This window comes from Xenopus tropicalis, chromosome 10 (assembly GCF_000004195.4).
Source record: "Xenopus tropicalis strain Nigerian chromosome 10, UCB_Xtro_10.0, whole genome shotgun sequence".
In the NCBI taxonomy this organism is placed as follows: Eukaryota; Metazoa; Chordata; class Amphibia; order Anura; family Pipidae; genus Xenopus; species Xenopus tropicalis.
Window position 1 is genome coordinate 15,174,291 of NC_030686.2, and position 22,978 is coordinate 15,197,268.

At 41.2% G+C, this 22,978-nt stretch overlaps 1 protein-coding gene across 3 annotated transcripts; it reads right to left on the bottom strand.

The window, feature by feature from the left end:
* Positions 1-1,717: 1,717 nt before the first annotated feature.
* slc13a3 (solute carrier family 13 (sodium-dependent dicarboxylate transporter), member 3) lies at positions 1,718-22,945 on the bottom strand. Of its 3 annotated transcripts, none has more exons than XM_031894074.1 (13): positions 22,704-22,945; positions 13,359-13,624; positions 12,940-13,103; positions 11,519-11,585; positions 9,089-9,277; positions 8,718-8,843; positions 8,172-8,267; positions 7,278-7,382; positions 6,806-6,903; positions 5,847-5,959; positions 5,241-5,402; positions 5,009-5,146; positions 1,718-3,385 (listed from the first exon to the last, which is right to left on the bottom strand). In XM_031894074.1, exons 2-13 carry the CDS (start codon positions 13,592-13,594, stop codon positions 3,212-3,214), a joined length of 1,668 nt encoding a protein of 555 aa, XP_031749934.1. In that variant the 5' UTR covers positions 13,595-13,624; positions 22,704-22,945; the 3' UTR covers positions 1,718-3,211.
* Between the last annotated feature and the right edge of the window lie 33 nt (positions 22,946-22,978).

Sequence of the window (22,978 nt, forward strand, 5' to 3'; positions counted from 1 at the left end):
CTAATACCCCCATGTGTCTTCGCCCTTATGGTGTAACAGGTTTCTCAGTTAGTCAGTATAAGAGGGAGCTGCCGTTTAGGTTAGGTGTTGCCTGCTCTTTTAGGACAGCCTAAAGAGTTGCTGTATACAACTGCTCATACAGCAGCTCAGTAGAGATAAAAGGAATCCCAAAGGAAAAGATTCAGCGCTTTAATGTGATCTTCAAAGTGAATCAAAGTCAAATCAGCCTCCATACTCTTCTCCTTTGTGCAGAAGTTCAAATCAAATAGCAAGGAAGCACACAACAAATATAATAGTAAGGGGTATATTTATCATGCTTTGTAAAAAGTGGAGTAAAACATCACCGGTGATGTTGTTTATAGCAGCCAATCAGATGCTTTGCTTTGATTTTCTAACTGTTGAAATCTAATTGCTGATTGGTTGCCTTGGGCAACATCACCGGTAATGCTTCACTCCACTTTTTACACAGCATGATAAATATACCCCTTAGTGTAGTATTTTTTGGAATGTGGGCTGATTAATTAAATGAGCCTATGAGTAAGTGCTACAAAGTACGAAACGCATTAGGCTGCTCTCTTTTTTTGTCCTAATAAATGATTATTGGAATTTTACTTTACACTACCTTGATACTTATTGAGGGTCTTTTTTGTATTTGAACTATTTAAACTGATTATCAAGCCACTATACTAACTTAAAGTGACAGTGCGGTTATGTGGGAAATTTCCTGCACCGATACCCCTAGTGAGCCAAACCACTCACCAGATACAGATGAATATTGCAGCATATAAAACACCAATAGCTCATTTGTATCATATGTGTCCCCAGTATCACTTCAGATATCTCATATATGCAGAAAATACATCCAAGGCTCCAATAACGCAGCCAACGCAGATGCAAAAGCAAATATAGACGCTGACCACCCCCCTTGCACTTCCCTCTCCTTTGCTCAAGCGAGGAGAATGGGGTCTCCATCCCTGGAGTATAATGGTTGATCAATTTCCCAGGGAGCCCCTGTGTAGCCCTGGGCAGGTGGAGGTGCTGTAGAGTAAAGTCGCCCAAAAGAACTACACGACTATGCACCTTCCCAGGCAGGCGCTGAGGATTCTTAGGAAATAAATCAAACATGGCAGAACTCTAGAGGAAAGTAACCTTGATCGGTTCAGTTTTATTGGGACACAGAAGGTTAACTTTAAAGGAACAGTAACACCAAAAAATGAAAGCTTTAAAGTAATAAAAATATAATGCACTGTTGCCCTGCCCTGGTAAAACTGGTGTGTTTGCTACAGTAACACTACTATAATTTATATAATAAGCTGCTGTGTAGCCATGGGGGCAGCCATTCAAGCTGGAAAAAAGGAGAAAAGGCACAGGTTACATAGCAGATAACAAATAAGCTCTGTAGAATACAATAGTGTTTTATCTGTTATCTGCTATGTGCCTGTGCCTTTTCTCCTTTGAATGGCTGCCTCCATGGCTACACAGCAGCTTATTTATATAAATTATAGTAGACTTTCTGAAGTAAAGGCACAACTTTTACTAGTGCAGGGCAGCAGCACATTATATTTTAGATACTTTTATACACTTTCAATTTTTGGTGTTACTGTTCCTTTAATGGGTAGTGCCCAACATAGCGGCACCCTCTAGTGGTTACACCTACGAACCTACTTTTCTCAGTAAAATAGCAGTCGGTGTAAAGCAAAGTATGGCAGGACACACCTTTGTGTAGAACATATAAGTCTTGATTTAATTTCACATTCTCACATATTAAACCTCTGCACTCATATCTGAGGTATTCCCACTGTTATCATACATAGAAAATCCTGATACAAAAACTGCAAATATACATTTCTCCCCAATATTCCATCTTTGTACATAGTTACAGTAGGAGGTATTCAGAAAACAATTTGCTGGTGAATAAGAAATCATTAGTCATTCAAAAAGACATTATTCTTTATATCTATATACAACTTCAGTTCTATTACTGCACGCTTGGACTATAATATTTCAAGTGTTTTGGTTTGTTGGCTTTGAACTGCTCCGGCTTGGAGACTGCTTTTTATGTTCTTGGCTCAGTCCCTGCAAGCAAGATATATATGTACTAATATTCAGGCTAATTGTTTGCTAGGGGGGCTGCTATAGGCTGCACATTGGGCCTGTGGGAATCTGTATGGGCCTTTGGGTACTTTGGTCACCTTTCTGAAAAGTTACATAGTGCCATTGTGATTGGATTAGTGGAAGAGTATATATGCTGAGGACTTCCCATACCAGTCAGTTGAACTGAAGAAGCTGCTCGGATGAGTAGTGAAACGTCTTGAATGATTACCTAACAAGTCCAGTTGCTTTAAATTTATTTATACTAGATATACCATGACCTGGATGAATGAAAATCTTCATAGACATGTATTTGCAATAAGACCAATATGTAATGAAAGGTGCAGTATCCCATAGCAACCACTCAGATGTTTAAAAGCAAACAGCCAATCAGTAAACAATAGCTGCTGATTGGCTGCTATAGGTGGTTAGACCTGTAGCAAATGTTGCACATATTATGACATAACCTTAAAAGCTGCCGTAAATGTGATCACCCATTGACTATTACTGTAATGATATAAGGCGGTTGCTATTCTTTATTTGATGTAGAATAATTTAATACATTTAAGGAAAGCAGTTAGAAAGCTAAATGCAAGTATGGCCGGCATGCCAGTTCATATTTAAGATCCCAAATTGCTACAAACAATGAAATGTGGTCCTGCCACCTCAAAAACTTAACCCCATGGGTAACATGTCACAGTTACTATTAGAAATTTCCAAATCAGAAGCAGTCTGAGCCCTTTTGAGATCTGGATATGGAGGGTATAGTTGGGGTAGCTGCAATGGGTGAAGTCCCAGATGGAATGGGCTGAGCAGCAAGTTGTGGGTTCAATCCCCATACAGAGGTCCATTATTCTATATGGGATTGTATGACGGTCCAGTAATTATTATATCTTATTTATAGGACACAATTTCAGAAGAAAGTTCTGTGCTTCAGCCATGTGCAGATCCATTAATAACATACAAATCCAACAGCAGCTGTTTGTATTGTGCAAATAGTGCCAGCCATGGGGCAACTCAGGGAGAAGTTGGCCATTCTTCACAGTGCAGTTTGGCACGGGCTCTGTACCTGTGTCCCCTTTGCTGTTTGCAGTCAGTTCTGGAAAACTTATTCCTGCTCTTAACCTCCTGTAGTGATGTTCTGTGCTCTAGTTACCAGCTCTGTGACATTGTAAATGTGAGACGGAACCCAATCCGGAATGGTACCGAGCTGGAATATGCTGGTTGCCCAGGTGTTCATAGCCAGACTGAGAAGGAGCACGCCCATCAGGTTCATTACCAGCCCAGTTTTAGCCTGGAAATGACAAGAGTTTATTAAAGAGAAGACATTCAATTATAAGATATATCAGCTTACAGTGTGTGGCCCATTTTTAGTCCACTGGAGTGATTGGTGGACTTTTCAATTCATTCCCCTCTTAGAGGTTCAATATTAGGTCAGAGCTCCCCTTAGGTAGTAATATGGATACAGATATAGGAAGCATTGGTGCATCAGCCATACAGCTACAGATCCAAGAATATCCTGGGCAACAATAAGTTTTTTCCCCAAATCTTCCCCTAACTGACCTTCAAGTTGGGCTTTTAGGCATATCTAGGACAGAAAATAGCCATTCTCTGTAAATCTCACCCTTAATGGCCATCAAGTTGAGCCCCTCAGTTTGGGACCTCTTTCTCTTCATATTTTATACTTGACTTGCTTTTATCTAATAGGAAGAGTGCTGATTTTGTAGAACAATTTGCAGAGAGATATACTTATAGATACAGTCTCTTCTCTGACTCCTAGACATGCATAGAAATGCATGGTTTGCTGCTAGCCATCCAGCCAATGACTGGGTCTTACAGCCAAGGTACCACTTCAAAGCTGTACAGTAAGTTCCAAGACACATTTCAAGAAATATTGTGGCCCTAAGCATTGCATGACACACTGTGGCCCCTGCATTTGGAGACAGAAAGATCACTGCAGAAGAGACCAATGAGCACTCCATACCCCAGACATGCCAGTGAAACCACTGCACAAATGGATAGTTTGAAGGTATTACATCAGTCACTCTTCTTTCCCAATGCTACTAGTATCTCTCTGCCTCCTCTGCCTTAAATAAAGATGGGCTGTGTTTTCCACAATGAGCCTGCAGAGAGCTGCGACCAGGACCCTTCAGATCCCAGCAGTGTCTGGGTCTGGGGGGTGCTTTAGATACGCCACTGGGTTCTAAATTACCTTCCTACTGGGATTATTGTAATGCATTGCATAGCAGACCGACTTTGCGATGCATATTTTGTTTTACCACTGCAATTTCCATTAATTGCCTTCAGTTCAGGCTACCGGTCCTGCTAGTTACATGCTGTGCTGTACACAGATACAGAAAGCCATTGTACCATACGGCTTACAGTCTATATGCAGTGCCTGACGGCATGATCATGTGGGAGACTAAGTACAGTGTGCCTCTGCTGGTGCATAAAAAGTGGCTAAAGGGATCCTATAAACCAGTGATCCCCAAACAGTGGCTCGGGGGCAACATGTTGCTCACCAACCCCTGGAATGTTGGTCCCAGTGGTCTCAAAGTAGGTGCTGAATTTCTAGCTTGGAGGCAAGTTTTGGTTGCATAAAAACCCACTATAATGCCAAACAGAGTCTATTGTTGCTCATCAACCCCTTGGATGTTGCTCCCTGTGGCCTCAAAGCAGGTGCTTATTTTTGAATTTCTGGTTAGGAGGCAAGTTCTGGTTGCATAAAAACCAGTGTAAAGCCAAACAGAGCCTTCTGTAGGCTGCCAGTCAACATAGGGGCTATCAAATAGCCAATTATAACTCTCATTGGGTACGCCCAGGAACTTTTTTCATGCCTGTGTTGCTCCCCATCACTTTTTCCATTTGAATGTGGCTCACACATATAAAAGGTTGGGGGCCTCTGCTCTAAACTTACCATATCCTTCACCATTAAATGTCCTGTAGAAAATGCTATTGAATTGGGCGGCGTGGAGACGGGTAACATGAAAGCGTATGAACACCCAACAGTCCCAGGGACCATTAAGTATAATGGATTGACTTTAAGCCTAATAGCCTGTATGGAAAAAAAGAGAAAGGGTAACAGACGAAAAACTGGACATAAAAAACCTTATATTTGTTTAACAAGAGATTTAAACCTTGGGACCTACCAGCTCTGACAGGATTGGAAGGAAGACAATGATGGTGGCAGTATTGCTGGCAAATTCAGTGAAGGAGGCAATCAGCACAGTGACCAGCAGAACTGCAAGCGCAGGCGAAATACCCTCCAGTGGTTGCAGCCGACTGCCTATCCATGTAGATAACCCAGAAACCTACAAACAGGGAGAGTTAGTTACCCTGTGCCAGTTTCTAGTATGATCTAGATATGATCTAATGAAGGACATTTTATAGAATCATAAAACAATAAACTTAGCAGTGATCTTGTTTTTATGCTGAGCATTATGTCTAATGGCTCATTGCACACGTGGGACATTCTTTGAACTGATTTGGCCCTCTCAGCTGGTCTCTGTATAATCTTAAGGTTGTCTTGAAGGCCAGATAATTGGATAAGGTGGCAACCTCACCAAACAAAGCGTCTCTTACCATGAATGGCCAGCTTTATACAGGGAAACAGACAACCCAGCACAAACAAGAATGGTTAACTGAGACAATAAATTGAGGGGGGTGACATTGCAGGATTTTGGAAACTTCTGAAGAACACACTTTTATTCAACAGATCCCTCAATATAACACAGATAGTTCTGACATCTAGTTACCTCGCAACCTTTAGCCATAGCGAATCCTCCTCCGAGCAGTAGAATGATATTCCAGGGCACGGTGCTTTGGGCTTTCTTCCAAGATAAAAGTGCTTTATTCTCAGTGTTGGGTGCTAGGGAACAGAAATAAATGTTAAAATAAATCAAACGTAAACTGAATATAAAAAATCAGCACTCATCCCTAAACAGGTCTAACCCCATCTGCTTTTACTCCCAGATCTATAAGGTTTGTGGATCAGAGCTGGGGAGTGGTTGGGGTGTCACTGGGTACCCCCACCCACAGTGCTTTTGAGCTCTACACTTAGAAGTACTGTGCAAGGGAGCTTTGTACTTAACACCTGCCCTGATCTACTTTGTGTTCTTACAGATACACAAGGTGGGGGGGGTGGGGGGGTGACTCGCATTCCTAATGGAACAAAAGGTAGGGGTATATATATCACATATATACTGAGAGAGGTGCCACCATGTGCACTCTGTGCTAGGAATGCAAAGATGTGTGCCAGGTAGAACTGGGCCAAGATGTATTGGCGCCCAAGGCAATTACTACTTTGCCCGGAGCTTGATCAGCATCAACCCACGACCCACAACGTTCCCTGCCAGGTCCACATGCCACCATAACTCCCCCTTGTTGGTCTCTATCTCACCCATTGATGACCACCCCTTCTATTCCAGCCAAGGCATGTGCCACTTATGCCTATCCCTAGTTCCAGCCCTGCAACTCAAGGATGTCAAGATGCATTTTGAGCAAAAAACATGGCTGTGTCTGTTTTTCAAACTTCACACCCCTTACTAAATAAGCCCTGTTGAATACAAGATATGTATCTCATAGGGAGGTATATCAGTTTGCTTTTCTTGATTATAAACCAACAGTTAAAATCAATGGTTTGGCCCAGTTCATACATGTTTCCAACTAAATGCAATTCCTTTAAACCACCATCTGCCCTTCTCTTTCCACTTACCTTTGAGGTCAAACCACCACTTCAGAGAAGGCTTCTCAGAGGGAAAAAAGAAAAGGACGATACATATGGAAATTCCTGTCACTGCATCTGAGGTAAACCTACAGGGAAGCAAAATCACTGGCTCAGAATGGCCCTTAACAATTATGAGGGCAGAAACATCTCATTCTGAAACTGCCCTTGTATTTTGTGGCTCAAGAATTTGTTGGCTCTTTGTTCTTTCACTGGCGATATATTTATATTATAGTTCCATTCAGGGCTTTGTTTTTCCATCGTCCCAAAACCAAAATGTAGTGATTCACATCAGTTTCAATTGTTTGTATGGCTGGTGAGGCAAAGAAAAACAGCTGGCACATTCAAGCCATGTCCCGCATTCTCCACCATTACACCAGGGATTCCATCTTATAATTCCCATAATGCTTGGGATAGAAATACGGTTTGAAAAGCCTTAAGCTTAAATAGAGGAATCTCTTACCCAGGGGTGAATGCAGAGGCCCAACCAGGTATGAATTTTGGATCACGCGTGAACAGCAATATGGCAAAAAGACAGAAGAAGACAAAGACGGATTTTTCTGCAAAACTAAAGGATAATAGTGACCATGAAAAAGCAGTAGATACCAACATTTGAAATATTCAGCCCCACAATATTACAAGGGTAGGTCTGGCTAAAGCAGTAGCTAAGTAGTTCTCAGATAATGGACAGAGCATACCCATATAACATTCTTGGGCCCCTAATTAATTTCATTTATACACAGACATGGTCACTGGCCACATTTATAAAAGGCACAAAACATTCCCAGATCTTCTAACCCAAAGCAGCCAATCTATTATCTGCTTTTAAACAGGTGAACAGTAAATGCTACCTTCTGATTGGCTGTAATAAGTATACATTAACCCCATAAACTCCCCATAATCCCTTGGTATAAAAACAAGTTAAGTTTTTACAAGTTATATCTAATGATACATTAGCAATCTATACATAATTTAATGGCAATGCTCACTCATTTCCAACCTCGTAATCTGAGATGCATGTTCCTGTACAACAGTGATCCCCAACCAGTGACTCAGGAGCAACAGGTTCCTCCCCAACCCCTTGGATGTTGCTCCCAGTGGCCCCAAAGCAGGTGCTTATTTTTTAATTTGTTGCTTGGAGGTAAGTTTAAGTTGCATAAAAACCCAGTTTATAGAGCCTTCTGTAGGCTGCCAGTCCACTAGGGGCTACCCTGGAACTTTTGTTATGCTTGTGTTTCTCCCCAAAACCTTTTCCACTTGAATATGGCTCATGGGATTAAAAGGTTGGGGACCCCTTCTGTACAACATCAGTAAAGGATGCAAAGAGTAAAGAAGGAACCCTGTCTGGCATACTCACTTGGTAGGGCCCAGCTTGCGATAATCTTCCTGTATGATGTCTTTTGCCTTGGACTCTGCCTCAGATCTGATATCGGATTTCTTTTTCCTTTTGCAGCTGGATATCAGGTTAGAAACAGAAAGATACTAAGCTTTTATGGTGTAACATACGAATATGTCTTTAACTCTCATTATATTTAGTCCCTGGAATCACACAGGAAACAAGTGTAGATCCATAATCATTAGCATGCCATGCTATAGCCTAGATCTGAGCTGTTTGGTTGGAGGTTCATAGGTGGGGTGCTGCTTTTAATGCTTTGAAACTTTACCCTGCCCCCCAGATGGTAGCATCAACTTTCCTGCAATGCCAGGTTACAACTCTTTTTCATCTTCAGCATTAATTAACACAATATATGTTATCTGGTTGCTAGCCCTTATTATCTCTTAGGGTTCTCTTTTCTCCTTCTAGCCAGTAAGCATCCTCAAACAGTTGGACATTTTGAGCCATCGTGCCCAAACCACGCCCCAAAAAATGCAGTCAATGACCGTATAGTAGAGAGTTATTTACCGTAGGCTTATGGCTCCATGTAGAACTGAGATCCACAACCATCCAACAAAGAGAAATAAGATCATCAGAGGGAATGCAAAGGCAAACCAAGAGCCAAAATTCACCACGTCACATCCTGGAAAAAAGCTTTAGAAGGACAGATCTAATGTGTGAAGAAAACAACACCAAGGCAACACCCACTTATATGCTTATAAACAAATATGGAGAACATAAATGTTATTTGTAGGGCAGTGGTTCCAAAACTGTGTGCCGGGCTGTTGGGTGAGGTTTGAGGGTGAATGCCTATTAACTCATCAACACATTTTAAATGCCCACTCTTGACATTAATTAGGGTTGAACTTTTTTATTGCTGCATAACCCTCTATATTTACCTCTTTAGCTGTCCCAGAAGGATGAGGTTTGGTGCTGTCCCAGTCAAAGTAGCTGTCCCACCAATACTGGCTGAGTATGGGATGGAGATGAGAAAAGCTTTCCAGATTCTGTTCTGGTACTCCTTTTCTTTCTGTAGGTCAGGGTGTGTGTCAGTAGGAATGTCTATCTTCTCTGGGAGATCTTTGTTTCTAAAAATAAACAACAAACAAAAGTCAAAAATGAAAACAGTTATGAGCAGTAAACATGTTGAGTGTTCTGCACACCAATGCTTGGTCGTGGGACCCCGGGGCGTTACAGACTTTGTAGAGCCCTATTATTTATATAAAGAAGGGCTATTTAAACTATGCACCTTAACAGCTGATCTACCATATCCATGGAAAACCGACAAAATAAGACAGAAATGGACACAGAAAAAAAAAATATAAAGATAGTGGGACAAAATGAGCAAAGTAGAGTAAGATGGTGACTGGAGAGCAAAATGGTTACAGTACAACTTGATGGAAGTGGTGGGGCAAGGTGGCCAGAGAAGAGCAAGACAGTTACAGTACAACTTGATGGATAAGGAGGGCAAAATGCACAAGGCAGAACAAGATGATGGCTGTAGGGCAAGATGGAGCCAGCAACAAAAGATGGATAGAGTAGACCAAGATGGTGACTTTTGGCCATGATGATTACAGTAGGACAACACAGTGACAGAATGGTTACAGAATTAGGTTACAGTGCAACCTAATAAACAGGGTGGAGCAAGAAGGCCATTGTAGGGTAAGATGATATTACAGCAGGACAAGATGGTGCCAGCAAAGCAAGATGGAGACAGCAAGACAAGATGGCAAGAGTAGAAGAAGATGGTCACTGTAAAGTAAGATGTTTAGAGTAGATCAAGTTGTGACTGTAGATAAAGACCACTACTGTACAACTTGATGGAGACAGTAGGTAAGGTAGGTAAGGTAACCAAAGTAGAGCAAGATAGTGACTGAAGGGCAAATGGCAGTAGTTGCATGAGCAGATTTCAAGTTGCTGTAGAAGTAAAAGCGCAGCATCCAAGCTCAAAGCTGAAGCATCTGTAGGCTGATTATAAATACAAATATCCTTCAATATACAAGCATTATTTTGGCACTTTTAATCATAAAACACTTGTTTGTGCGCACAAACATTTTTTTTTTGTTTTCCAGTCTAATTTACCCAGTGCAGTGTTCTATCACACAGCTGTTCTATAACTCAAAGCATTCCAGTGACCAGCTGAGGGCCAAAGGTCCCAAGAAGAAAGTCGGTTTAGCTTTGCTTTCGGAACAAGAAATAGCATGCTGGGAGCTGTACCCAAGCAACAGCTAGAAAGGAGCATTGCTTACGCATTTAGCCTTGCTACAAGGGTGTGAGCAAGCTGAACTGAGGCATCAGTCAGGCTGTTAGAATTCTATTTAATCTTCCCACCCTCATAGGGTATAATTGACCTCAAATAACAGCCTGTTTGAGCAGTTAATAGCCTTAAAGGCACATTCTTTGCAAATCTTTTAATAACATGTTGTTATTCTGGGCACAGAGAACAAACAGTTCTTTATGGTTACCAGTTTATTATCTAAAGGGACAATAAGGACGTGCAAACAAAGACAGGCCCGGCAGTTTTCTGAGTATGGCTACCATTGCCTTTTTGTGGCCCATGCAACAGTCGCAATTGATTGACACTGATCACTGTGGATGTTTTAAAACTTGCTATACTGTCCGGCAGCAGCTTATTGGCCTGTGCATGGGGACCAAATAACAGTTATGGCCCCAAAACAATGTTTGATTGGTGCTGGAGAAGCCTGGAAACTCCTGTAAGGCTCAGACTGCATTGATTTGTGTATGTAGTCCTCTGGCGCCCAGTCTATAAGGGCCTCTGCAATTGTTAGGCCTAACCATCATCTCAGCCCAGTTTGGCCACAACTGGGGTCAAATTGGGTTAAGGTCTCATTAATATGGTGACCCATTGATATGCCTGGGTAAATACTAACTTCAAATTTCAGCCAGGCTGGTAAATGACTGGTCACTCCCCCCTCCCAAAAGTGAATGTTCCTTCTCCACATGGAGATGTATGAGGCATAGAGATTGAACCGAGCCAAACTTCTACGAATCACAGTTACACAACTTTGTACACTCATTTTCCAAGAGGTCTATTATATTACATATATTATATATTGTATAATATATCATATATTGTATTATATTACTCTATATGCTACTTGTGATTTCTCTTAAAAGTGACCCGTAAACACTACCAGCTGATTGGTTAGCCGTGAGAGGGTTAAGGTGATCTGGTAAAGGGAATTCTTTAAGCAACTACGGACTTAAAAAGTAAAAACATTTATAATGAAAAAATAACAATTTAACAAATATTGCAAAAGTAAGAAAATAAATGGAAACAGCAGCCCATTGAACTTTGTTGTACTTACTCTTCATTGGCTGCCAATAATTGCATTTCAGTTGGAACAGGATGGAGACCTTTTTCTTGAATGGAGGCTTCAAATAAAAAGAAATGTCACAGACTGTAGAATCTATTGGACTAAGTGTCAGCATCCCAGTACAGAGATTCCATCTTTTTTTTTAGATATGGTCACCATTACTAGATTAAAACCAACTCTGTCAGAAACATATTTCCTTTATAATGTGATATAATTCATATAAGAGGCGACTTTGAACATTTAAAACTTATATAAAAGCACAGTACTTTATATGATCATGGAATCCTCACTGATTAATAATATCCTTATCATTTACAGTAGGGGGTACATTATCCCTTATAATACATGAGTGATACTCAGAGTTCCCTGTATAACTCAGCCTGCAGCCTTGTGCCTTTATATGGGCACAGAACCCCTCAGTGACTGCTAATATCCTTATCATTTACAGTAGGGGGTACATTATCCCTTATAATACATGAGTGATACTTAGGGGCCCATTTACTTACTCACGAACGGGCCGAATGCGTCCGATTGCGTTTTTTTCGTAATGATCGGTATTTTGCGATTTTTTCGGAAAATTATCGCGACTATTTCGTTACCAATATGATTTTTGCGGAAAAACGCCAGTTTTTCGTAGCCATTCCGAAAGTTGCGATTTTTTCGTAGCGTTAAAACTTGCGCAAAAAGTTGCGATTTTTTTCGTAGTGTTAAAACTTGCGCAAAACGTCGCGCCTTTTAAGTTTTAACGCTACGAAAAAAGCGCAACTTTTGGAATGGCTACGAAAAACTTGCATTTTTTCGCGCAAATCGTATTGGTAACGAAAAAGTCGCGATAATTTCCGAAAAGTTGTAAAGGCGCCGAAAAAAATCGCAAAAAATACAAAAAGTCGCAAAATGTTCGTTTTCCAATCAGAATTTTTCCAATTCGGTCGGAATTCGTGTCTTAGTAAATCAGCCCCCTAGAGTTCCCTGTATAACTCAGCCTGCAGCCTTGTGCCTTTATATGGTCACAGAACCCCTCAGTGACTTCTAATGTCCTTATCATTTACAGTAGGGGGTACATTATCCCTTATAATACATGAGTGATACTCCGAGTTCCCTGTATAACTCAGCCTGCAGCCTTGTGCCTTTATATGGGCACAGAACCCCTCAGTGACTTCTAATATCCTTATCATTTACAGTAGGGGGTACATTATCCCTTATAATACATGAGTGATACTCCGAGTTCCCTGTATAACTCAGCCTGCAGCCTTGTGCCTTTATATGGGCACAGAACCCCTCAGTGACTTCTAATATCCTTATCATTTACAGTAGGGGGTACATTATCCCTTATAATACATGAGTGATACTCAGAGCTCCCTCAGGACCCTTGTGTGTATATATATATATATGTATAGTCTGTACAGTGTTACCTGTGCTGTCACAGTTATTGTTCAGTCCTTTTTCCTTGCTACTTCTTTCCCCATAAAGGCTTTTCAGGATAGCGTTGGCGATGGGAAGCATCATGGCTGTGGAGGCGGTGTTACTCAGCCACATAGAGAGGAAAGCTGTAGTCATCATCATGCCTAAAATAAGCCTGGAAAGCATGGAATTAGAATGAGTTTTGGCACATAGAGTGGCTAAGATGATTGGTGCTTTGTAACTTGATGATATTTGTATCAGTGATTCCCCCTTGCGAGGATTTGTTCTTTGCTGCCAACTCACTGCAGTTTGAACATCCTCCAGTTTGGAGATACTTCTGCGCTTACTTTGGTGAACCATATCATACATAACAAAATAGCTATATGTCTATACAGATTGTATTCTTATAACCACTAAAATACTACATTACCTTGCTGGTTGCACCCCTACAAGCGTAAGCACTTTCAGAGCAATCCTTCGGTGTAGGTTCCACTCCTCAATGGCTGCTGCCATAAGGAGGCCACTAAGGAACAGAAAGTTGGTATCTAAAAAGTACTGGGGGCAGACTTTGCTGGAGGGTAGGATACCCAATAATGGAAAGAGGACTATTGGAAGCAATGCAGTGACGGCCAGGGGTAACGCTTCGGTGCACCAGTAGAAAGCCATCAGCAGAACCACAAAGAGGCATTTTCCTTCCTGCAATTAAAAATCACGCTTCAGTATGAAATTTCAAATTAAGCAGAAAATATTTTTTTTAAAGTGAAAAAAGGAATCAGGGGCTGCACAGGTTTCCCAAGGGCTGCACCCACATCTTTGTGGGGTAAAGCTTGTTTTATGATTGAGGACCATTTACTGATACATGGACCAAATAGCTTATGCACCGGGAAATGGGCCTTGCCCATGAAATAAACTTTACCCTGCAAAGATCTGCATTGTGTCTATCATCTCATTTTGGAATCCAATAGCAAATGGGAAGTGCACAATCAGCAAACTCACAGCTCCTCCTATCAGATTAATCATAGGATATGAAGTTACTTCCATGAGGTGCAGACTAAGGGGTCCTTGTAGGCCCCAAGGCTTGGTGCTTTTATTATCATCTAAAGGTAGAATAGCCGCACCCTATAACCCCTGTGCATAATGCCAATAACTTAATGCCTTCTTCCCCGCTTTAAGCTCAAAAATAAAAACCTAAGTGTTTCTTGTTTAAAATTCCTCCCTATATGAGCTATGGAAGATATATGCCATGGAAGTCAGTTGTATGAGGTGCAGGCAGGTTCTTTGGTAATTAAAAAGGAATTCACTCCGGAGAACCAAACAAGTTATCCAGTCATATGTCTATTGTATGTTGCACTAAATGCTTCAGATTCAACTGATTCTTCATCAGGTGCTTCTTTCGTTATTACCCTCTGCAGCAAAAATACCAGCAAAAAAAATACCATGCCTGACATTAGCTTTAGGCTTAGGCGGAAAAGCATTACACCTCCTACATGTGCCTGCACCCAAATGAATGGAATACGCTCAGGTGCAGGCACATGTAGCCGAAATACGCATAAAAATGCAAGAGAACTTGCCAAAAATATCCGCCCTGCGCCTCGTTTGCCATCAGCCTTAAGCTGCCCATACACAATGGGATAAAAGTTGCCCCTCAGTCAGCAGCTTATTGGCACATGTATAGGGCCCTCGGGAGGTCCTGTGTGATTAATATTTGGCAGATATAGATGGGATTAAAAACTCTGTTGGACGAAGACCACACTGGCACAGTCATCTCTTGACAGGTCTCCATAGGTCCCCATTATAATCTGATCATTGGCCTGGCAAACTCCCCAAATGGGTGCTTAAGCTGGCCATACACACACCCAATTTGGTACAATTTCCATCCTGATAATTTTTGTACCATGGTGATTGGTCGTTTAGTCGATCAGCCAGATAAGAAAATTTTGGTTGGGTAGTGAAAAAATCTGCGCATGTATTGTGTATCTGAAGATATCCTTGGAGGACCTACAATAGACGACACTTTGGTACAATTGGTGTCTGACAACTATTTCATATTGAGAACATCCTCCGATTTGTTATTTTTAGGGCTTTATCCTACAATTTCAGTCTGAATATTAGTTTTAGATTGTTGCATTTAATTGTACGACCAATATCCAAACATTTGTTGGAAGAAGAACGTGTATGGCCAGCTTTACCATGTATATCTAGCTTTACAGTGACTGTTGTTGTTGGCATCTGGGGAGCTTCCAACATGGCTGCCTGTACAGGGCTATAAGCATGGACTGGAAGCAGCTGCAGCCACTGCATCCAACAGGCTTATATCAGGTGACCAAGTGGCCCTTGACCCAAAGAAAGATACAGTGAAGATTAACCCTACTTCTAAATCAACAGAGTGCGGGTTAATATAAATGGATACCTGATTGTGACCCTTGTCCCAGTAATACAGAGATGAGCTATAAACTCTGTACTTTTCCATTGGCCAGTCTCTGTAGGACACCACTGCATGGTTTCCAACTCAAAATGTCACTATTGCATAAGAGACCAACTGTACAGGATTATACATTAATGCAAAGTGTAGTCAGTCCAGCTGCTCCCCATAATGTAACGTAGCATTAATACTCACATCCATACACTTTGCCCGAGTACTTGCCCTTGGCGGGTAGCATTCGTGCGTGCCATCTACTGACAGCTTGGCCAACTGATGTCTAACTAGACTCCGTAGATTGAGAATAATGGACATTTTAGGGCCTCCCCAAAAAAAGACCAACTGCAATATATTTGTATTTAATAGAACGACTTCTAAATGTAAACTCCAATAATAAATGTCACCCTCCTCATTTACAATGGCCAATTAATACTGACTGGTAACTATGAGGTGGTTGTTGGAAGTCTTTTTGGCAATGCCCTTTATAACATGATCACCCCAAACACACCCCCAGCATCAGCCCTATATCAAGAATTTGCCTGGATTGCTTCTGCCTGCCAGATATTAAAGGCTGAATTTTTTTTTTGAAAGGGGAGAAAAAACATCCAAATTTTAAAAAAACAAAAAAGGATTAATTTGTGCTTCGAGCAGCAGCTGCTGTTAATGAGATTTCAGGGCAAATACATTAAGGATATCGGATTAAAGTAGATTATTTTATAAACATTGTTCATGAGATTTAGAGGAACCAGGCAGGGAACATTCTAGCAACATTCTATGGGGGGTTAGGGGTAGGTTATATATTGTGTTACCAACTAAAGGGGAGATACAAGATAATTGTTGTAAAGTATGAAATTCACTTTTCCTATGAAGGTTTGGTGCGATATATTGGGCGCAGGCATCCTGCCCTGGGAGCCTCTATCTGTTCATCCGGTATTGCATATTAGTGGTGCCTTTACACTGAGTAAAGTTAGCTTTGGCACATAAGGATTAAGTTTGGCACATAAGTATTAGGTTTGACACACAAGTATTGCCCAGCAAGGCTAGGGCCTGTATGCCAGCAATAGCCACAATAGTGCCACCAGTTATTATTTCTGGGAAAGGGGGCAACCCTACTGACAGATACATATGCATGGCTGTAAAAGATATTTAGATTGTAAGCTCTACGGGGCAGGGACCTCCTTGCTACTGTGTCTCATACCACATGGCACAATTCCCTGTGCATTTATATATATTTATTGTATTTATTTATTATATCACTTGTCCTCCCTGTGTGTAATTTTGTATTTTGTAAGACTGTACAGAGCTGCGTACCCTTGTGGCGCTTTATAAATAAAGTTATACATACATACATACAGTACCTCCCTTTGTTTGACATGAGTTTAATGAGTTCATGAATTCAAGCAGGGGAATTAAAGCTCCTCCATGTTTGGCTTTTGCAAGGTACCTGCCCAGATAATTCCCCTGCATAATGGATTTCTGCTTATCTGGGTTCTGGTAGATGATCTACCTGGTAAGGAACAAACATGGAGGAGCTTTAATTGCCCTAAACACCTAGACTTTTTGTGATTAAGAGAGAACTAAACCCTGAAAACAAATATGGCTGGAATGCTATATTTTATATACTGAACAGTAATGATCCAGGCCTACAGTTGTGCACAGCAGCTCCCCGTCTTGGATTTGAGCTTGTGCTAAAGGGCTGATTTAAATTAGCAACAAAAGCACTGGCACTCAGAGCTGCAAATGGGACTAGCCCTTTAAAAAATCTTTATTGCGGTGGTTTTTTAAAGGGCTAGCCCCGTGCCAGTGCTTTTGTTGCTATTTGGAATTTTTGGGAGGGTGCCGATCCCCAAGGGTGTGCGAGGAAGGCCTTTTTGTTCGTTTACTGATTATTAAATTACACTGGTTTCTGAGCTGCCATGAAATGTGAATCTGCTACTTACTTATCAGCATTGTAGCGGCACTTTTATATTACATATACTGTATATTGTAAGTCCCTATGCTCAGGTAAGTGACAGCAGGACAGAGCATGGCAGGGAATCAGCAGAAAGGAAGATGGGGGGCTACTGGGGCATCTTCAGGGGAACATATTTTCGCTGCTAATGAGTTGTGGTTGCCTTGACAACAGAAGCCCAAAATATAATGCAAAACATACTCTACTTCTTTGTTAAGCTTTAGTTCTCCTTTAAGTTTCAAAGGAAAGTTATTTGTGGAAAATGAATTGCCTGGAAAGATAATTTCGATCTCTCACTCTCCCCAGTTTGCCATTAGAAATGCATTGTCTGCACAAAGCCACCATTGTTTCAGTGTGAATTCCGCACCAGCACAAATGCCCATAGCCAGCATGGCAAGTAACCAGGGGTTAGAAGGGAGAGCATGGGCACTGGCAGCTCAAGCAGGAACATCACTTATAATGAACATGCAGCATCTTTTGTCTCCTTTCCTGTGCTCACATTGCAGCACAAATATATATCTTTCATTATCTCCCATTGATAGGAAACTGTGCTTTGACCCATTTCACACTATTTACTGTATATACTCAAGTATAAGCCTAGTTTTTCAGCACCCAATGCGCTGAAAAAGTCACCTTTGGCTAATACTCGAGTTGTGTGCCTCCAGACTAGCACCCTCTGTCCTTTGTGTGCAAATTAGGCCTCCCGCAACCAGACCCTCCAGTGCTTATTGCTTTTGTTGACCTTCTTCTCCACTTACAGAGCTAGTTTACTGTTTTTCTTTGAAATATATATATTTACCCCACTGATACCTCAATTAATGTAATTTTATTGGTATTTATTGTGATTATTGAAACTTAGCAGTAGCGGCTGCATTTCCCACCCTAGGCTTATACTCAGTCAATAGGTTTTTCCAGTTTTCTTAGGTAAAATTAGGTACCTCGGCTTATATTCAGATCGGCTTATACTCGAGTATATACGGTATTTATATGGGGAGGTTTGCCGGTTCACATGGGGGGGCCTGGGAAAAAGGATTAGCATACAACCTCAGGGTCTTTAACCTACAGGATATTCCACCTGGCCTGATAATCTGAATAAGCTTTGATGCATTAGTTTTGGGCACATAGAAGGTCCAAAAAGCAAACAAAATGCCAAAATGCTTGTGCTTAACACATTTTTCTCAGCTAACCAATCAGAGCTCAGTGTTGATGAATTACTATAGGATACTTTTACTCTTTGGATCCCACCTGTTGGAGGAGGTGTTGCTTGTGTAAGGATAGATTTTGCTGAGAATTTGCTAGTTAGCAGTCTGGAGCTCCAACGAGGAGATTAGTAGGATTAGTAAATCCTGGGTTCCACCAGAGTAGGGGCTCAATGAGTTCCACTTGTAGAACTCCCCTACTCAGGGATCGGACACTTTCTAATGAGTATTATTCCACAGATTGTCTTTAATACTTGAACTGAGTAACCATATGTGAGCTAATTGCTGATCAAATGTATAACCTTTACTCATCCCCCAGAGAGAATACTATATATATCTCCATCCCGGTGAACAAACAGTTCCAAATTCCGAATGGGAAAAAATCGGATTGGAAACTAAAATTTTGCGACTTTATCGCCGCCGTCGCGTTTATTTTGTATTTTGCGCATTTTTTTCGTCACAGCCACGACTTTATCGTATTTTGCGCGACTTTTTCATCGCCGTTGTGATTTTTCATATTGAGCGATAGTAAACGGCGGAAAAAACCAATCCAATTTTTTCGCGACTAAAAAGTCGCGGAAAATATACGATAAAGTCGTAACGGCGACGAAAAAGTTGCCCAAAATATGAAAAATCTCGACGATGATGAAAAAGTTGTGGATTTACTAATCCACGAACGGACCGAAAGCGTCCGAATGCGGTTTTTTCCGTAATGATCGGTATTTTTGCGACTTTTTCGTATTTTGCGCGACTTTTTCTGCGCCATTACCACTTAATCGTATATTTTCCCCGACTTTTTAGTCGCCGTCGCGAAAAAATCAGATTGGCTAATACACTGAGAGTCAATGTTACCCTGATGGATTCCATGTATGGGGCAGCTAATGGCACAAGTGATGCTGCGAGTATCTCCATGCCAGATATAATGTCATTTACAAGAAATCAACGAAGCACAATTCACATGTCGCAATGCTGGACTTTGTACTTCCGTTTGTGGTACATTTTTAACTGTATACAGTACGCACCCTTTAATGGCCCTTCCAGCAGTTTACAAAAAACACCCATGGGGCAGATTTATCAAAATGTGAGTTTAGAGCTTAATGCCTAAAAACCTACCCAAGTTCACCAACTGATAAATATGTTTTTTTAAAATTCCATAGAAATGAATAAAACATGGGTGAGTTTTTATACATTAAACTCAAAACACACATCTTGATAAATCTTCCCCTAAATGTCCCATAATGAGAAAGCAATCACAGCAAACTGCTCTGCGGGAGAAAGGGCAAGAAATTACATCTTTGAAGTATTCCCTAGAACTAAGCACAATTCAGCAGGAAAAGCCCACCATGTACAAAGACATCCTATAAAATTGAGACATAGGGATTCCCCTGTACTAAGCACAATTCAGCAGGAACAGCCCCCTAAGTTTGCTCATAGCCTGTACAGAGAGATACCATAAAACTATGGCAGCATAGGGATTCCCCTGTACTAAGCACAATTCAGCAGGAACAGCCCCCTAAGTTTGCTCATAGCCTGTACAGAGAGAGACCATAAAACTATGGCAGCATAGGTATTCCCCTGTACTAAGCACAATTCAGCAGGAACAGCCCCCTAAGTTTGCTCATAGCCTGTACAGAGAGATACCATAAAACTATGGCAGCATAGGTATTCCCCTGTACTAAGCACAATTCAGCAGGAACAGCCCCCTAAGTTTGCTCATAGCCTGTACAGAGAGATGTCATAAAACTATGGCAGCATAGGGATTCCCCTGTACTAAGCACAGTAGATAAACACCACATGCTAGCTAATTAGGGTGAGGGTAGAAAGAACCCACATATAGTGTTTCCAAAGGTGCTCCCCCGGCACTTTCTGGGGTATGTAGTTTAACAGCAGTTGTAGGAGGGTGACAATTCCTGTACCCCAAGCAAATATAATCTTACTTTCTCTGGAACAGCCGGTGGCCTATTGAGTACAGCAAGTCACTGCACAAACACACAGACACTACCATCAGTGGTACCTGAGAGCATGCAACGACCCTTATGATTGCTTTAAAAAACAAATTCCTCTTCAGGGAGAAATAACCACAACACCAACATTTGAAGAGAATAAAAGTTCTCATAAGTCCCCAGCTCAACTAGAGAACTGATAGTAGTTAAACTACCACTCCCAGCATGCCCTGACAGCCAAGACCCTGCAGATACAACTGCACAAAGCCTTACCTTGGGAGGCAGTGAGAACAGAACAGGCAGGAGGATGAGCGGCGTTGCTATGAGAATGACATATTTCCTAATGCACCAGAGCTTCTTCACCAGAGCCACAAGCGCAGACATTCTGTAGTGCAAAGGGATTCAGCCTCTCTCTCTCTCGGCTCCGGCTGCTGTATTAGTGCAAATGGACAGGGGGGACTGACCAATCACATGTGCTCTTTCACCCGCCTCCCACCACCCTATTTACACACAAACTAATCACAACAGTTTTTTGACTAGTAAAATATTTTCTAGGATAAGATTGTTTTAGTAGAGGAGCCTATTAACCCCTTGCCAACCAGGTCTAAAGGCTCTGAAGGATTTTTGTGTGGGACCCAGATGCATTCTGGTGCTGAGCTGCACAATGCATTACAGGTATGGGATCCCTTATCCGGAAACCCGTTATCCAGAAAGCTCCGAAATACGGAAAGCCTGTCTCCCATAGACTCCATTTTATTCAAATAATTCAGAATTCTAAAACTGATTTCCTGTTTCTCTGTAGTAATAAAACAGTACCTGTACTTGATCCCAACTAAGATATAATTACCCCTTATTGGGGGCAGAACAGCCCTATTGGGTTTATTTAATGGTTAAATGATTCCCTTTTCTCTGTAATAATAAAACAGTCCCTGTACTTGATCCCAACTAAGATATAATTACCCCTTATTGGGGGCAGAACAGCCCTATTGGGTTTATTTAATGGTTAAATGATTCCCTTTTCTCTGTAATAATAAAACAGTACCTGTACTTGATCCCAACTAAGATATAATTACCCCTTATTGGGGGCAGAACAGCCCTATTGGGTTTATTTAATGGTTAAATGATTCCCTTTTCTCTGTAATAATAAAACAGTATCTGTACTTGATCCCAACTAAGATATAATTACCCCTTATTGGGGGCAGAACAGCCCTATTGGGTTTATTTCATGGTTAAATGATTCCCTTTTCTCTGTAATAATAAAACAGTATCTGTACTTGATCCCAACTAAGATATAATTACCCCTTATTGGGGGCAGAACAGCCCTATTGGGTTTATTTCATGGTTAAATGATTCCCTTTTCTCTGTAATAATAAAACAGTACCTGTACTTGATCCCAACTAAGAAATAAATCATCTTTATTGGATGCAAAACAATCCTATTGGGTTTAATTAATGTTTTCTTGATTTTTTAGTAGACTTAAGGTATGGGGATCTAAATTATGTAAAGACCCCTTATCCGTAGGGGTCCCGAGCATTCTGGATAACGAGTCCTATACCTGTATTTGGTTTAGATGCAATTAAGCCTCATTTATGATCCAAATGCAGTGTGCAAAGTGCAGTATTTGGACTCAAATCAGCACAGTGAAGCATTCTTTCTTCAGTATAAGGGCGTTTATTTTGCATTTAAGAACACACACTGAGGGGCCCATTCATAAATGTACGGATCCGAATTCCGAAATCAGATCATTTCTGATGATAGAAAATGTCCTGAAAATTCTTTTCGTTTCAATACGAAAATTTGGGAATGTTCGGATCGTAAGTACAAAATTTTTGTATTGAAAGGATCGTAAACATATTGGCGATCCGAAAGTCACAAAATGTTCGTATCCCAACGATCGTAAGCGGTGCGAAACCCTTTCTGACTTTGAAACTTCACTTTGTGAAGCTTTCCATAGGACTCAATGGCACTCTGCAGCTCCAAATTTAAAAAAAACAAAAAAAAAAAAAGTAGTTTTAGGAATGTAATGCTATGTATGGCTAATATGGCGTAGCGCACGTGCGTTAATTTGTGCACGCGACAAGTAGCCCGCTGCGTTTATTAGCGTGCAAAATACAAAAATAGTCTTCGCGACTTAAATAACGCAAACAGCATCGTGTCTAAATTAACGCAAATATCCTTTTAGTGAATCGTGCGTTAAGACGCGAAAAATAAGACGTGATAACATTTTTAACGCATGCTATAAATAGCGCTCGTTTTAACGCACCTTAGTGAATCAGCCCTCGTGTCTTATGATGAGATTTGTCCTTGCGATCGATCAGCCGCTGTAGCCACGACCCAGAGGCTTTTGCACGAACTCTCGCACAATGATCCGATGACCCGAAGTCCCCACCTCGAAATCCAATGACGTAGGATATACGCCAAGTCTTTGGCCTCGGCGTCATTTTGCAGAAAATGCTTTCTGTGTATTTTATATTATTATGAACATACCAAGGAAAGAGAGCAAAAGAAACGACGTAGATACTGGGTGTTTCCTCTCAC

Coding starts and splice junctions, on each gene's coding strand:
- slc13a3 (XM_031894073.1), bottom strand. CDS start 20,824: ATGTCTGCGCTTGTGGCTCTGGTGAAGAAGCTCTGGTGCATTAGGAAA. Junction 9,278..11,518: donor TTATTGGCAGCCAATGAAGA/GTAAGTACAACA, acceptor GTTTATTTTTAG/AAACAAAGATCTCCCAGAGA. Junction 5,147..5,240: donor TTCCAATCCTGTCAGAGCTG/GTAGGTCCCAAG, acceptor TTTTCCATACAG/GCTATTAGGCTTAAAGTCAA.